Raw genomic sequence first — 16,014 nt, 5'->3', positions numbered from 1 at the left:
TTTAAAATGATGATCTTCAATCATAAACTTTATTTCAGAGTTGTTTTCTATTAGTTATAAGCGGGTCGCTTCCAAGAACAAAACTTAATCCTTGTGTCTTCTGATTCCTTTGCCCCTATCCTAACCTTATGAAAATATCTTCCCAGAGGTTGATGACGTATGTGTCATGAAATACTACATAAACCATTTTATACTGACACGTGACAATATTATTAGTGTATTCGGCAAAATCTTTCATAATGGGCTAATAACAAAGGCATATTTATTGAATTTGGTACTCATTCTGATTCTGTTTTTGGAGCCCACTTGTCAGCGCTGGGTGTAGGAAGATCTTACGGTTATAGAAACAGATAATTACAATTTTTACAGTTTCACTCAGTTCTTAAAACTTCAGGTAGCTCAAATCTAGTACTGGTTTTGTAAATTGCCTGTTAAGTTTGGCCTTCAGAATCTGATTTTTTCTTTGCAGCGGACTTCTTAAGTTTTCTTTCTTCTTGACTTCTCTTAAGCAATGGCAAACTCACGATTCACAAAAAGACATCAGACAAGAACAACTCAACACGCTGAATGTCCCTAGTGTGTTTTTCCAGCATGAGTTTTAACCTACTCTCTTAACGTCATTTTCTCTTGAAGGACCTGCTTAACTTACAGCGATGAGAAAATTGTTGCCTATTGTTGTATGGTCTTGTTTACCTGCCTTAATTCAGAGAAAGTGAGAGAACTACTGGATCCTGAGAACTTGACTGTGGCTCTTCGTGTCCTGAAAGTCTACAAAGAGCAGTTGGAGTCTGAGTGGTCGTATGTATCTTTAGACTTTTTTTTTCCTTCTTAAATAAGGGTTCTCCTAGCATCAGTCTCGATATTAAAATATCTAAATTTGTGACTCTAAGTAGCAAATGAAGATCTATGTAGAAGCTATTAATTTGGTATAGCGATAACTTCCAGAATACTTTTACTGACTTTTTCTGTTAAAATAAGACTATGATTTGTTGACGATGTAGACAAATTCTAAAATCAATGTTTTTGAATTGTTTTGTTAATGAAACAGGGTTCCAGAATGCAAGTTAGTTATACCTATATGATGATCTGTGGAGATTTTTGAAAGAAGGCTAAGTCAGAATATAGTCTTACAGACTCTTGCTATTGGATACTCAAAAGACATGTATGACTAATGGTTTGTGAGTACTATGGAAAAGGTGTTGTGTTTTTTTTTTACAAATCTGTTGTCTAGTGCAACATGTAATCATTTTCATATTGAAACAGAAACACATTTTGTTTGCAAATCTTTTAAGCTTGATTTTTCTTAATTTAAGAGTATATAATCAGTGGTTTTATTCCATTGTTCTACTGAGCTTTTTATTTTATTTCTTTGCTAATGGCCATTTTTGTAAATATTATTGTCAGTTATGCATTTCAGAAATGTTCTGTTTGTCAGCAAGGATGCACATAATAATTCGGTTTAATTTTTATGAGGCATTCCAAGTGGGGGGGAAAAAGGATAATGAAAACAAAACTCTGTATATTTTTGTATCTTTCTTTTGAAGGTCATGTTTAAATTCAAAATTTAATTAGGAATAATTGTTGAGGCTTTACTAGTTATTTGGAAAGTCTTCTAAACAGAGTTAAGATGATTGAATGAAAAGCAAATGTCATTTAATAGCTTGCTTCGGTATTGAAAAAATTACTTCAAAATTTGTTTGTGGCTGGGCTTTTTTTTATAACCAGGTCAATTTGCTTATGACATAAATTGTTTTCAGAAAGCAAACTTAAAGTTTCAGAGTCGGGTGACCAGACTTCTATTTCAAAAGTGACAAACTGAGTCTTTAATTTTGGCCTGTCAATATAAACACATGTGAAATAGATTGCTTTTCAGATAATTATCTGGATTATCCTTCATTTTCTTTATGTATTGAAGATATGCTAAAATATATTTTGACTAAGATATGAAAGCCAGGGAGGGTTGGAAGAGGTTGTCATGCTATCAAATTTGTATTTTGAAGGCAATTGCAGAATAAATGCAGCAGCAAAATAAATTGAGCTATCCGTTTCTCTGATCTTTCTAGTCTGAAGTGCATTCTATTAACTTATAAAGTCAATATCTTAACTCTGCTCTGCATGTTTGCTGTGGGTGGGAAATGGTCTTTCTTCAGAGAAAGTCTTTCTTCTTCAGTCTCGAGATTAAAAAGGGGCAAATTTCCATGCAAGACCATGATGAAGGAGAAGAGACGAGTAGAGAAGAGTATTTCTGTCATAACACGGTTATGAAATGTTTGTCTTCTAATTCCTTTCAGAGTATTGATTTTTCTCATATAGTAAATATACAGAAAAAAAGGAGTATCTACCATGCATTAAGAAAATTATATGTTCATTTTTCTTTCATAGTACTTTAATGTTGGCTGGTTTAGTTTCAAACCTAATTATCATTTTTCCCATGTGAAAGAAAGTCATGAGTTTGTAGTATATGTTTCTTAGCATTTTATTTCAGTAATGCAGGCACTTCTCAGAGTCAGCACAGGTAAAATGTAAACAAAACAAAGTATATTTCAACAGTGCAGTATCAAATATGTAATAGGTATTCAAACAACATTACCTTGAAAGTGGAAAAAGAGAATAACAGGTGCTGCCTTTTCTGTCTCTTCATAGCTCTAGCTTTTTTGTTTGATGCATCTTGTAATTGTTTCACCATTTCATTGTCCTCCCTGTGTTTATGCTTCTTAATTCTCCATTTTCTTTTCCTGTCTCAAGAAACATGGTTATTCCCTGGTTCTTCCTTGTGCTCATCTGTTCTTACTGTGGATAGTATGTCACAGCTGAGGGCAACTTAGATGGCAAAATATGTTCTTTCTTCATGTTAGAGCTGACTTAAAAATAAATAAATAAATAAATAAAAGAATCTATTCTTTAAGCAACTACAGTATTTAGATATTTGAGTGCATGGATTATCGTCGGACTATTCGGTGTGGGGTAGAGGTAAGAAAGTAACATTTTCATGTACTTCTTTATTTTTAAAAACAAAACAAAATGAAAAACATCCAAACAGAAAAGGTTTGTTGGTGTAAAAGGTTTATTTTTTGTATTTTCAGTGGGAATTTGCTAGTAAGTTCCATGTCTTATGGAATGCTGATTGAAATAAAATCTTGTTTTCTGGTTTTGGTTATGATTTTTTTTGTTATTCCAGTTAGCCATTAGTCACTGTGTTAATACTAACATCATGCTTTGATCTTAGACCAGACAATGCAACTTGTGGACCCTATGCTATGTAGTGTAGTTCTGAGTACTCAAAGATCAGGGAGAGCCTAGCAAGTTAGTAGTCTTGTTTCAAATAAAATAACCATTGTAAATTTTTTTAAAGTATCTGTATCACGAATTATTAAGAGGTTTTTTTTTCGGCTGTCTTGGCAGTATTAACACAATGTATTTCACAGACAACAAGTTGTTCTTACTTAGCTTTAATTAGAGAGGAATACAAAGAATTCACTTAATCCTGTGAATAGCTGGCTACGTTTTCACAAGGTAACTGCGACCTTGTACTTTGGATTCTTCTTATCTTCTTGCCTTTTTCAATTTGTAAAGCACATAGTGTAAGAGCTTTTAGGATTATTCCACCTGATGCCACACAGCCAACCTTTCTCACCCAAAGATTTTTCTTTTTTTTCTAGAGTGTGAGAATATAATTTGTCTTCAGGTGGGTCTGAAAGCCTGTTTCCTTTATTACCACTAATTCTCCTGCTGTGAAATATGGACAGATATATCCACGTAATATAATGATGCTATCGGGTTAACCCTTCTCCCTCTGTCCCCCCCTCCCTCTGTCTCACTTTCTTGCTCCTATTGCCGAGCACCAGGAAGTAAGCCAGCCAGCTCTTCTGCTGACTTTCTCAGTTCCTGCATACTCCAGCAGTTTTCTTTGCTGGTTCTTCAAATTTAGGACAAAGTTCTACTGATTCCAAACATGTTGCATCTGCTTTCTCTAGGAAACCTGCTGTGGACTTCTCATTGCTCCATTTAGTATCGTAAAGTGCAGTTCCTCTCCTGTGATCAGGCAGAGAAAGTGCACTCAGCTCTTTCATGCATGAGCTTTTGAGGTGTGAATGGCCTGAACTATAATTTAAACTAGATTTGACGGTGTCCAGAAGTGACTCCCTAACACGTACTCTGTTGTGAAGAGAAGAGCTGAGCAATAAACAGGATTTCTTATTTTGATAGAAATAATGGTATTTACTCTGGCTGAGGAAAGTTGTATGTTCTTATCTTGGTGATAAGAACACTTTCTGACAAGGATAAGTAGAGAGCTAAGATTTGTCCTTGGGTCAGTGTTGATCCTGACATGTAAAAGCTGTCCTAAGGAGACAGCATTTCTACAGTTGTGCAGGTTTTCCTGTGCCTTACACTGATAATGAACAGCTATTCTTTCAATAAGAGTCTTCTGTTTATGAGCCATTTTTGGATATTGAATGAATTGTACTTTTCTGCAATGAAATGTGTGAAAGTCAAATGCAGTTGTTGCTTTGAGGATATTGAGGTTTGGACTCTGATGTATTATTGCTGCTGTTGCTTTGAGGTTAGTGTAAGTTTGGACTCTGGCATATTATTGCTGCTGTTGCTTTGGGTTCATTTTTGTTATTTCATATAGTCTTCTCAGGTTGGACTCAGTCTTGGTTCATTACTAAACACATTTTTTCTCATCTGCGAATTAAGTTGCTTTCTGATATGGAAAACTGTGTGTGAGATACAATCAGGTAAAAATGCATAAAGAGATTTCTGTCCCTTTTCTTAAGAAGGTTAAGCTAAGCTCTCTGGCTGGACCGTAGAAAAAATATTTTGTCAGCAATTCATTGAAAATTTTGGAGCTGTACTTCAGTTCTCACTGCAGTACATACCACTAGGATTGCTTAAATGAATTTACATAGCTGTGGTATTTGCAACAAAACCAGTACTTTGTTGTAAAGGTTTGGGTCCCTTGTGCCATGGCTACCACAGTGCACAGCAACCATTTTGAAGTGGCTATTTTGGCGTTTTTTGGCTGAGCCGAAATACAAACTATTCTTCTTCCAGGAGGTTATGCTCACTGCCAGATTCATATATGACTGTGTTTAGGATGTTCTTACTTGTAAAGTTAAAAATATTACTTAATTCCTGCCTACCTTCTTGTGTCTCAGTTTGAGCATCCGGATTCGTATTACATCGCTTAAAAAGTGTATGTGTGTTTATTCATCTTGGCTGTGCTTTCTTGCTGTCAAATGCTGCTTTTAAGTATTGATAATCTTTCTTTGAATATCGGGACAGTTTTGGTTATAGGCAAACCAATTATTCATGATTTTCTTCTGTTTATCATGTACTGAAACTTATGAATTAATTTTCCTCTGAAGTTAGTTTCCAATGAATTCCACAAATAAACACTTGTGATGCTCAAGTTATTTTTCCAGTTGCTGCCGTGAATCATTAAGACAAAGAGAATATCCAAGATGAATGCTTGTATTTACGGCCGTTAGCCTAACTGTAGTTTCTCTCATGGTGTCCTTACTACTTCATTCCAGTAATAAGTGTTGGGTTTTCTGCTCTTGATGTATAACAGGGGGAAGCACATCTTTAAAATCTTTTTTTTTTTTTTTCAGTGAATTGGCAATTCCTCCTCTGTTTGTGATCCTGCATTTATGTTTACAGGTCCAGTTTTCCATGTCCAAGCTGGAAGAGTTCTTAGGTGAGACTTTAGGAGGAACCTCTTCCAAAGTGTGATGCCTTTGACTTCTGTTAAGTAGTTCTCCCTCCAGTCTTGCAACAGTTCTGTAGGGAAAGGCTTTGTCAGAGAAAATCTGAGATTATGATAAACAGTTTTTCAGAGCTTCCTTTTCTAGAAGCAGCTGTTGGTAGCAGACCTTCTGTAATTCCTGTGCTGTCTGCAATAACACACTTTTCCAGTTAAAGAGCAAAGGAAGCATCTCTGAAGGCAGGACGTAGTTTTCGGGATTCCCCTGTCACTTTTGTCTACTTCTTGAATCAAGAGCTGTTCAGTAGAAAACAAGGATTTCCTGTTGGTAAAGAGGAAATGTCTGGAGTGTTGCAGGTTGGTGGCTGTACTTTCTTAAGGGGGTGCCTTATGAGAGAGAAGGCCTCAGATTGGCAATTTATGAATCTATTCAGTGGGGGGGGAAGCAAGACATCCACTTTCTAAGCATTTTTTGAAACAAAAAGGGTGTTTTATGATTGGCATGTTGAGATTTTTGATGTGTTTTGAGAAGATGTTTGTAGGTTGACAGCATAACAAATTGCCTCAGAACTTAGATGAAAACTGTGATGCATACCTATGTGTGTCTTTGAGTGATACATACTTTTTATTAAGTGTTTTCTGTAGCATGCTTTGAGCTAAGAAACAGCTATATTTAAGACCTAAGTTGGTTCAATAAGGAATGCCCCAGTCAAATTTTGTATTCAGCTTTTGTGTGATCATACCTCCTTATCCATACTAGATGATCTGAAGTCCCATTTCATTAAGCTTGTGGTTACTTGTAAGCTTCAGAAATGCTTCTATCTCTGAAATCTGTGAAGTTGCAGAATGTAATTCCCACATTTAATAAATATTTATTGATTTAAGAACCTCCTCCTCTTTTTTGGAAGCTTGATCCTCTGAACAGCTCCAAGTTTTTTTTATCATTGCTGCCTTTGCCATCTTTAATATTAGATGCTGAATGGCACTTTAAAATAGATTTAATTAACATATATTAGGCAATGTATTTTTAAACTGCTTCTAGTCAACACAGCTCCTTAACTTGTTTCAGGCTAGCAGTCCTGTAATTTTGAATACCAGGCACTCTTCTGAGATTGCTCTTGGGAGTTAGACCAGCAGCAATGATCCGAGGAGGCAGATCATGCATCTCTAACCGAGGTTCTTCAAAACATAATCTGACTGGATGTATACCCCTTTGTTTTGTAGCCTTTGGCTAAAATGTTAGAGCAAGAAGAAACTAGAAGTTTTCAGGACTGAAAGCTGTTGAAACTTACCTGTCTTGTCCTGAATGTTTGGATCTCTATTTGGGCTTGTAAAGAGTGCTCAGAGCTTGCTGCATTCAGAATGTTTCAAGGCGAATTATGTTAAAGAATATACATCAAAGTGTATATCTTTGCAAAGACACTGGCTCTGCAGAAACAAGTTAGTAAGTATCCTTTCTTTAGTTTGATTTATGTCATACACTAATTAAATGATCCTGTCTGTTCAAGTGTTCTTTGCTGTGCAGTTGTTTTCTAGAAAATGCATGGACCTTTTTACTGTGCATTTACTATTTAGGCTGTTAGCTTAGGAGCAAATAATTGCTAACTTTGGTGGGAAAACTTCCATGCTGCTACAGCTTGGGTGTACAAGTGATTGTTCCTGTCCTTAGTCCTGAGACCTTGTCCTTTAATGCAGGCTCCTTGTTTGAGGGGTTGATTATGTTCTTTGGCTTCCAGCTTGCTCTGCTCATGCTCACAGTTGTGGGATTCGCATTCTGTCTTGCAAGTGGAGAGCTTTTAAACCTCTAAATTTCTTCTGTTTTTCTTCCACCTTCTTGTGATTCTTTTTTTCTTTTAGTGTTAGTTCTCTTTTATCTGTTCAGTAACAACAGATCTGTCTGTTAAACAATGATCAGTCTTTCTACATTATGCATCTTTTGGCTTTACTTTCTCCACCCTATATTCCATTCAAATGAATAAGTGTGGTTTTCAAGCCCCTGTGAGACAATAATTTATTTTCTGTGTATCTTCATCTTTCCAATATACCTCCATAATAGTATTTTCATGCATAGTATTCTTCTCTTAAAGTGTTGACACATTAAGTTGAACATATCTTAAACATGTAAGCAACTATACTTACTCCATAAGCTAATATTCTTTTTGCAGTGCTGCTTTCTTTTGACAGCTGTTGCCTACCTAAGGATGCTGTCTGGGAATTGGACAGATCCTTCCCTTAGGAAACAAAGCTGGAACACACTGTTCAGTAACTGAAATGTTTCCTACTCAATCTATTCCCTTGTGATTACTACCAAAGTTTGAAAAGCCCTCTATAACTCTCTCTGCTGCAGTTCCAAGGGAAGAAGAAAGCACAAGTGGTATCCGGTGTTATATATGCAGTGTGATGAAAGGCCTGCCAAGCGTTGCCATTTTTTTCTGTAAAAACTTTTTTGTTTTAAAAGTGCAGAGAGCTGTGCCTTAGGCTCTGGAAAATTGTGCAGCCTTTAAAAAGGCATTCCTCTGTGTTTCCCCAAACATCCACATCTACTCCCTTTTGGGTTGGTATTAATCATCAGCAGCAAAGTGTGTTGCACAGTTTAGAAGCTACTGTATTTGGAAGAGAAACCAGCACAGAATGCTACATGAAATCTACTTTAGAATATTGAACCTGCAAACATATGTGTTTTGTAAAATAATTAGGAAAAAAGTAGTACAAAAGTACATTATAATTTATCCTAACTGAGACCAATGTGTATTCTAAAAGCTGTTTATTTTAGAAATAGTTTGGTGGCTCCATTAGAGATGAGTGTATAGCTTGTGTCATCAGTTTTTCCAAGTGTGTGCACAGGGCAGTGTAGCTACTATGAAAAGAAAAAACAGGTTGTATTTTTGATTCCTGAAGAGCGAGGAACAAAAATCCTTCATTTTAAAAAGAAGCATAGTATGCCTTTTGGCTTCCAGAAAAATGATATTAAGAGTGTGGTCAGCTGTTTGGCATTGGAAGTAAGATTTTCTGAACATCCACTTTCTCTTTTTGAGACCACAGCTGAATGATGACTGTAAAGATTAGGATGCGGGGCACCCCCTCCCCATTTTTTGCCTTTGGTTATTTTGTCCTGGCTTATGGAAAGAAGTGTGGACAGAAACTAGTGCTCCTGTGGCAAGGAGTCTCGCCCATGGGCACATATTTAAAGGCAAAGATGGAACTTCTCAGTAGAGTGCTCGTTGCTTAATTGATATGCATGTGGTACAGAGACCAGAATATGTTACCTTTTTTTCACTTTGGGCTGGCAGCTCTGTCTCTTCTCTCTGACAGTCCAGGGTGTCCCCCGCCCCCTTCTACTCTACGGCAAGTAATTCTTATTTTTAATTCTAGGAAAGTTAGAGTTATGTTGCAGGTTCCAAGTTCAACTGTGGTTTTAAATAGTACTGACAATTGGAAAAGTCTCTTTAATTGTAGAGATCTGAGTAGCTTTTTTCTATTTGCAGTAGCAGGGTATTGGCACAGATTTTCCCAGTCCTTCAAAGCTCAGCCTCACATGTTTATTTGTCTTGTCACCTCTTTCTTTGTGTATATTTTATGGAGACAGAGGAATGGGAAGTAATTCTTTTGGTAATAATCTTCCATTTTTTTCTTGGTAACTCTTCAGAAAAAAATAATATTCCAACTTTGCATATAAGTAAAAATAAATCTCTTCAGTGCCTCTCAGGTGTAGCTATCAAGTTGAACAGGAGTGTATTCTGAATCAGAGAAACAGTACAGGTCATCTGAACTCAGTCTTCTAGATGTGAGAGTTGACTTAGTGGACCATGTTGTGGCCTACAAGGAGTATGTATTCATTATGGGTAACGACTTTTGAAGAAGGAAGAGAATTCCCTGTTGTGCTCTCTTCAACACAGGAGAAGAACATTCTGATGTTGAGCTCTAAATATGGAAATATTTTTTCTTACTCTTTTTTTTTGAGCAAGAAGTGCTTTAATGCTGGTGTTTGAGTAGAGTGAATTATCTTGTTTCTAGAGATCTTTAACACCACATGTACTCTGTTATTAAATAGCTTGTTTAAAATGGTTTTGATAGAGTGCTTATGTTCTTGTGCAAGGCCAGAAAATACTTCTGCTTCTCAAATGTGTTATGGTTACAAACAGTTCTGTATGAAGCACATTGGTTTTTGTTGTGGTGTGGCATTTGTTTGTTTTTGTTTTTGTTTGGTTTTAAAAATGTGAAAAGGCTTGTGATATAGCTTTGAAAGGCTGTCTGATTAATTTTTCTTCTTTTCTTTAAAATTTGGGTGATTTTGTCATGCTTGTTTGTTCAAGTAAAAAATGCTATTTCATTCTTAAGTATTTTGGATGGTGTGGCTTTATTGTGGGATGGTGAAATACACTTTTTTTTTTTTTTGAGATCAGAAGAGAAGTTTGCTGATCAAACAGAATCGCAATATCTTTCTTCTTTCTACTAAAACATTTATACTTTTCCCCTCATTTTCTGAGACCAAGGACACTGTTCTCTAAACTTGCTAATGGGATCAAATCAACTTAATATGGAGCATGACGTTTTATGATAAAGCTGATTGCTTACACCCGCCTTTGATTGGAGCAAGCTTAGTGGCCATTTGGAATATACTGAGTGCAAATACAGCTTATACCATTTCGTTTTGGCTGCTGCTCAAGTTCCATGTGGTACAATGCAGCCCTTGTGCTATTGTTAAGTCTTTGAACTGAACATCTCCTCTATTATCTACTATGTAAGCACTTGATTTTTTTAGGATTTTAGCCAAACAATTTTTAACTTTAATTTTAAGTCAAGAAAATTGGCATATTTAACACTATTCATTTGTTACTGTGTTACACTTGCATAACAACTTTAATTTTCACCATTTCCTTCACTAAATTACAGTGGTCCTCAGTTTATCCCAGTTATCCCAGTAGTCTGCTGTTGGCCCCCAAAGAGAATTTAAGTCTACTACCAAAGCCTTTTGTGTGCATCTGAAATGCCGTATTCAGTCAGTAATCCAAAACCAAATGTCTTTTTTATTTCAAACTTCTGGATGGTCTTACTTTCCCTCTTCTTCTTCTCCTTTACCCCAAATGAAAAACAGGAGAGCTGAGGACTAAAAATATCAACTTTAATTTCTTGCACCCTTGTTTAACTACCACCAGAATTTCTGGACATGATAGCTCGAGTTAAGTGCTTTAGTCCACTAGTAATTCTTCTGTTGACTTCTCTTGGTGATGCTCCTGTAAAATTTGTTTGTGCTGTATTCTTTATGATGCAGTAATGTAGGAAGTGGATAAGGTAAACGAGAAAATCAAATATAGAAGGAGGAATTTCTGAGGGTTTACATATTTTCTTGAGATTAAAAGGATAAGAAGCACATACAGAAGTATATGCACCTTTATAAGCAGAAACTTTGTTCTGAAATACTGCAAGCTTCTCAGGCAGTAGAGGTCTAGTCCATAGCATGTGAAAGATGCAGATGAATAAATGCAAGAGTCTAGACCAAATAATGACTAAAATACAGATCTACCACTTCACAGTAGTAATCACTAATGTGCACTTAGTAGCATTATAGATCTTTGTGGTAATTATTGATTATTTTTAACTACAGAACAAATAGTCAAGATTCTCCTAAAGTAATATCAATCACAAAATAAGGTATAAACTTACAGTTGCAACTGTAAAATTGAAAAATTGGGGCTCATATTGTTCCTTAAATGCAATTTTACTGTGCTTCATTGTCAGCTGAAAGTTGCACATTATGAGGGTAAATACTACTGTGTTCTGCACAGCTAAAGTTATTGTGGTTTTCTGTTTCCTTTTATGGCTCCAGATAGAAGCCTGTGCTTCCTCTCTAATCCTTAAGAAATGCCATCAGTTATCGTCCTGAAGGTTTAACTGTAGATGGCTGTTATGCCATGAATAACAGTTCAGGAACGGTGGAAGTATTTCCCTTGACTGCCATGCTGATGGTTTGATGAAATTGTGGTGTTATGTCTGTGTCTGTGCTTCTCAGTGTTGGAATGTATTTGTGCCGGTGACTGTGGGGAAGTCTATACGTTCAGATTTGTGTTAGAAAACTCTTGGATCAGTGCTACGCTGCTCAGAATGCCAAATTTAAGTTGATGATTTCATATGACTATATTATTTTTTCTTTAAATGTGTATACAAATATCAGTAAATAAGGACAACATAAAATATCCACCCCCCCCCAAAAAAAAAGTCTACTTTACAATAACTGAACTAGATGCTAGCTAAGTTCACAGTTATCATTAGAAATATTATAGCTATCTTTGGACTTCTTGTTCTCCTATTTGCCCAGTTATCATTGAATATTTGTCCTAAAAATACTTTGTTAAAGCTATAAGGTTTCTATGTCATCTTCCTCTTAGCTATGTAGTATGTTACTGATACTCAATAGGCTATTTGGAAAGTGGAATGTTGGGAGGACATGGAGGGAATATTGAAAATGCTTGGTTTTCATCGTGCTTTAGCTATTCTTTAACAGTAGCTTCACAAGCTCAGAGGACGTTCTAAGATTTGTTCAGTAATGATTTTGTATGTAATACACTGATTCAAAAATTCATAGGTAGGTATATGTTTGCTTTTGCAGTATACATTACACTCAGTACTGCTAGGAATATAATTTGAGGATTTTTTTTTTTTAATGGTGCATGGCTGAGTTTAAATTAGATGACTGTCATCTACTATTGGCTGTTGTGAATGATACTTGGGAAAGTGATCAGTGTAAATACTGGCATTAACACAAGGGCAGAACATACCTCCTCCCCTTACAGAGCAAGGGGTTGGATTTGGATATTGGCTTATATTCCTATTAAAAAAAGGGGACTATTTTGGTAAGTTAAGAACAGTATTTTTCTGCCTTACATCTGACAAAGCAGTTTCCATTTGCTTTGATGCTTTGCTAGATTTATTTTTACTTTATTTTATTTTAAAAGAAAATTTATTTGGACACTTTTCATGACTGGTGGACTTAAAACAGTGTTGTAACAGCTTAATAGTTATAACAGTTTTCAAGCTTGAACTTTGGATTTTTGCTGAGGTATGTAAAAATTGAATTAGTGATTTATTATTGGAATTGTGGTGTTCCTTTTCTGTAACTGGCAAAATAATTTAACTAGCTTTCCTTCAAGCATTTGAGTAAAAGTGTGCTGAATTGTTTGGAAATGGCCATTGCTATCATAGGGAAAATGTTGGGAGAACAATATTCAATTAGTTTATGACAATTTGTATCTATCAGCAAATAGGGCAAGAAGCATGTCACATAGTCATCTACGGCAGCACCAGTTGGAGTATATGTAGACGCTTGTTTGTTTTTTTTTGTAGAACCAGTAATATATATATATATATATATATATTTATTTTTTTTTCTCCTTAGGTTCCTGATTGTTACAGACCATTTGCTAAAATGTCCAGAGCTGGTAAAAGTCCTCTATGCCAAACTGAGCAATCAAGAAAGGTAACCCCAAAAACCAATGTGGCTTTTAGTATTTAGCATTCCATATAGAGTATCCTGTTCACATGACTGAAAAACTGTGTGGTTTCATAGTTGGCACAAAATCTCTAAATACATGTTTCAATGTTAGTAATGGTTTTAAATTGGTTGGTTAACATTACAGCTTAGCCACAACTGGCAGTGATTTATGTAGGGTTGCAGAATCCAGGTTGGCGCCGTTACTTGGTAAAGAAATACTTCAAAAAAAAAAAAAAAAGACAAGATTTCATGCCTGTGCCTTGACTTCATAAGAGCACCACACCCTGCAGTGTTTTATAGCTGTATATGAAGTGTCCTCAGCTGCTCATGCCCCTGTTGTAATTACAAGATATTGAAAGAAAGCTTTTACTAAACTTGGAATTACAACTAATACTGGTTAGCAGAACCTTTAAAAAAAATAAACTAAAAAAAAAAAAAGTACAGATGCCCATGATTACTCAATCTTTTAATATTTTCATTACTGAAAATATTATTAAAATATTATCACATCTTGTGATCATACATTCATGTATTCAAAACGGCTGCTTCATTCCCCAATAGCCCAGGGAAACTGCAAGTTTTTCCCATGGTTTTTGCAGGTGAAACACAAAGCAGTAAACAAAGCTGTCTGTATCTCGTTTTTTCTGTGGTTTTGGTGTGATTAAAGCCGCAGTGTGATCACAAATGATGGTTCAGACAGACTATAAAGAAACAAAAGAAAAAGTGTATGATTGAGACCTCTAGATAAAATATTATTAATGTATAGGTAAGGGATGGGAATGACAAGGAGGGACATACTGTCTTTCTCCCTTTATTCAGGTTGGCCAAATGGGAACTAATATGAGGTGTGTGCTTACCATGCCTGGAGGTAGGGGTTCCTTTACCAAGTATTTAGTGGAAAATTCTGTTTTAAGTGAATGAGCTAGATTTAATTCTTTTGTGGGTGTTATGAATGGTATTTTGTTTGTTTTTGTAATCCCCTTGAGGACAGCCAGGACTGGGTTAGGTTGTTTATTTGCTTTTACAGCAGTAGACCTAATCAGTTCTAGAAAGGTCTCAGCTGGGTTCATTGCATGCACTGTGCTGCAGATGGTGATCAGCTACATTGACAGAAGGTATATTTGTGTAGACGTATGTATGTTCACATGTGGGATGGCTTTTTGCAGCATTTTCACTGAATTTATCACCAGTCCCAAGAGTTCTGCAAATCAAACTCCATTACGTTTTTCAAAAAGAAAACTGCAGTTTCAAAAAGAACTCATTTTCAAAAAGAACTGCAGTTCAGTTTGTTGTGAATTTGATGCTTCTTAATTTACTGTCAAATGTATGCAAGTAAGTGTTACAGAAATAATGCTTTAACATCTCAGCTAAAAGAAAAACCTACAATGGCATCTTTCTATGTAACTTTGTAGCATATTTAAGAATGCATTCTTTTGAGATATATGAGGAGACAAATCCAATTCAGATAAAAACATTTTGACTGTCATTAACTAAAGAAAAAAGTGACCGTATAAACCAAAGCATAGGGAATTCATTGTTTCAAAATGAGGCAAGGAGCCTTCACCGCAAGAGTGCCGCATTGGTGTCCAGTAAGGCTGACTGAGTCATATTAAATGAAGAAAGGACAGATGCGGTATTGAGGTGTCTGGGAAAGGCAGCTTGAACTCATGAATAAATGGTAATTCTCAGCTAGTGTTTTCTATCATGCACATTAAATATGTTTAATTTAAATATATTTACTGAAAAGAACTACGCTGAGAGAGTTTGCTAATACATACATTAGTAGTGACTCTTTAAGTTGGCAGTTGCCTTAGATAACCAAAATATATGCAGTTGCATAACCGCAGTATTTGCACTATTTGCACTATTCAAAGAATTTCCTGTAATTGAAATCTAGTACATTTGTGATATTGTGGCCATGGTGTGTGCCATGAAGTAGCTCTTCATTTTGTAGAAGTGGATCTGGAATCTGAATTTCCAATTAAAAGACAAATTCCTGACTTCTGGGCAATTTTGCTTTATTTCCAAATAAATACAAGCAATTTGGTGTTGTATGTCTGAGTGTGCACGTCCTGGAATAAATACTGTGAAAATGTGATTAGCTCTTTTAATGGTATTCTCACTCTGAAAAATGTATGATGATGTGACAATGCCTGCTGTTTCTGCAAGTGATTATTGTGGAAACTCTATGGTATTGAGCCAATAGATTGTAACGATACTTGAATTCTTTGCCAGGTTTGAGATTCCCCTGCATGTGTGCAAGTGTTTGGCAGAAGTATTTAGAAAAAGCCTATACTGCTTTAATCCAAGTTAGCCTTGAGTGTGTTCAACATAAGTTAATACCTTGATAGTCTGAATTACATAGGAAAATCTTCAAAATGCACAAGTCTGCGTAGAACCCTTTTAAGAAGGGTACTTGCTTTAATTAATAGCAAAAATACAGAACAAATTTTTCAGGTGTTTTTAGGATGCATGACTATTGGCATCTTTAGTTTTGATTTTGTGTTTTTTCATGTGAAGTATCCTCAGTGGATGATGTAGCCACTGATCAAATTGCTAGCAATGAAATGGGTACTCAAGTAGTATAACTGGAACCACTTCTTGCTACAGGGCTGCTTATGTCTATCTTAGGGTGGGTTTTTGATCTTGTAATACTTACAGGTCCAAAATAGCTGAAGGTAAATTCTGGGTTTCTGGGTTTCAGCACATATAAACAGGCGTTCCCCCTCCTGTTTATACGCTCCCTTCAAGTACTGGAAGATCGCAATGAGGTCTCCCCGGAGCCTTCTCTTCTCCAAGCTAAACAAGCCCAGTTCCT

General features: G+C 35.9%; 1 protein-coding gene across 6 annotated transcripts in view; it reads left to right on the top strand.

Moving 5' to 3' along the window:
• The window catches only part of ATXN10 (ataxin 10), a 124,949-nt gene that overhangs the window by 44,753 nt on the left and 64,182 nt on the right, over positions 1-16,014 (top strand). For 5 of the 6 annotated variants that reach the window (XM_048046886.2, XM_048046887.2, XM_048046885.2 and 2 more), the window contains exons 5-6: positions 634-798; positions 13,101-13,181. In XM_048046886.2, the coding sequence (XP_047902843.1) occupies positions 634-798; positions 13,101-13,181 (246 nt within the window). The remainder of the gene's footprint in view (positions 1-633; positions 799-13,100; positions 13,182-16,014) is intronic. The other variant, XM_048046884.2, reaches the window with a different exon arrangement.

This window comes from Anser cygnoides, chromosome 1 (genome assembly GCF_040182565.1).
Source record: "Anser cygnoides isolate HZ-2024a breed goose chromosome 1, Taihu_goose_T2T_genome, whole genome shotgun sequence".
Classification (NCBI taxonomy): Eukaryota; Metazoa; Chordata; class Aves; order Anseriformes; family Anatidae; genus Anser; species Anser cygnoides.
The sequence above is the reverse complement of the archived record's forward strand: the minus strand, read 5'-3'. Positions and strand labels throughout refer to the sequence as shown.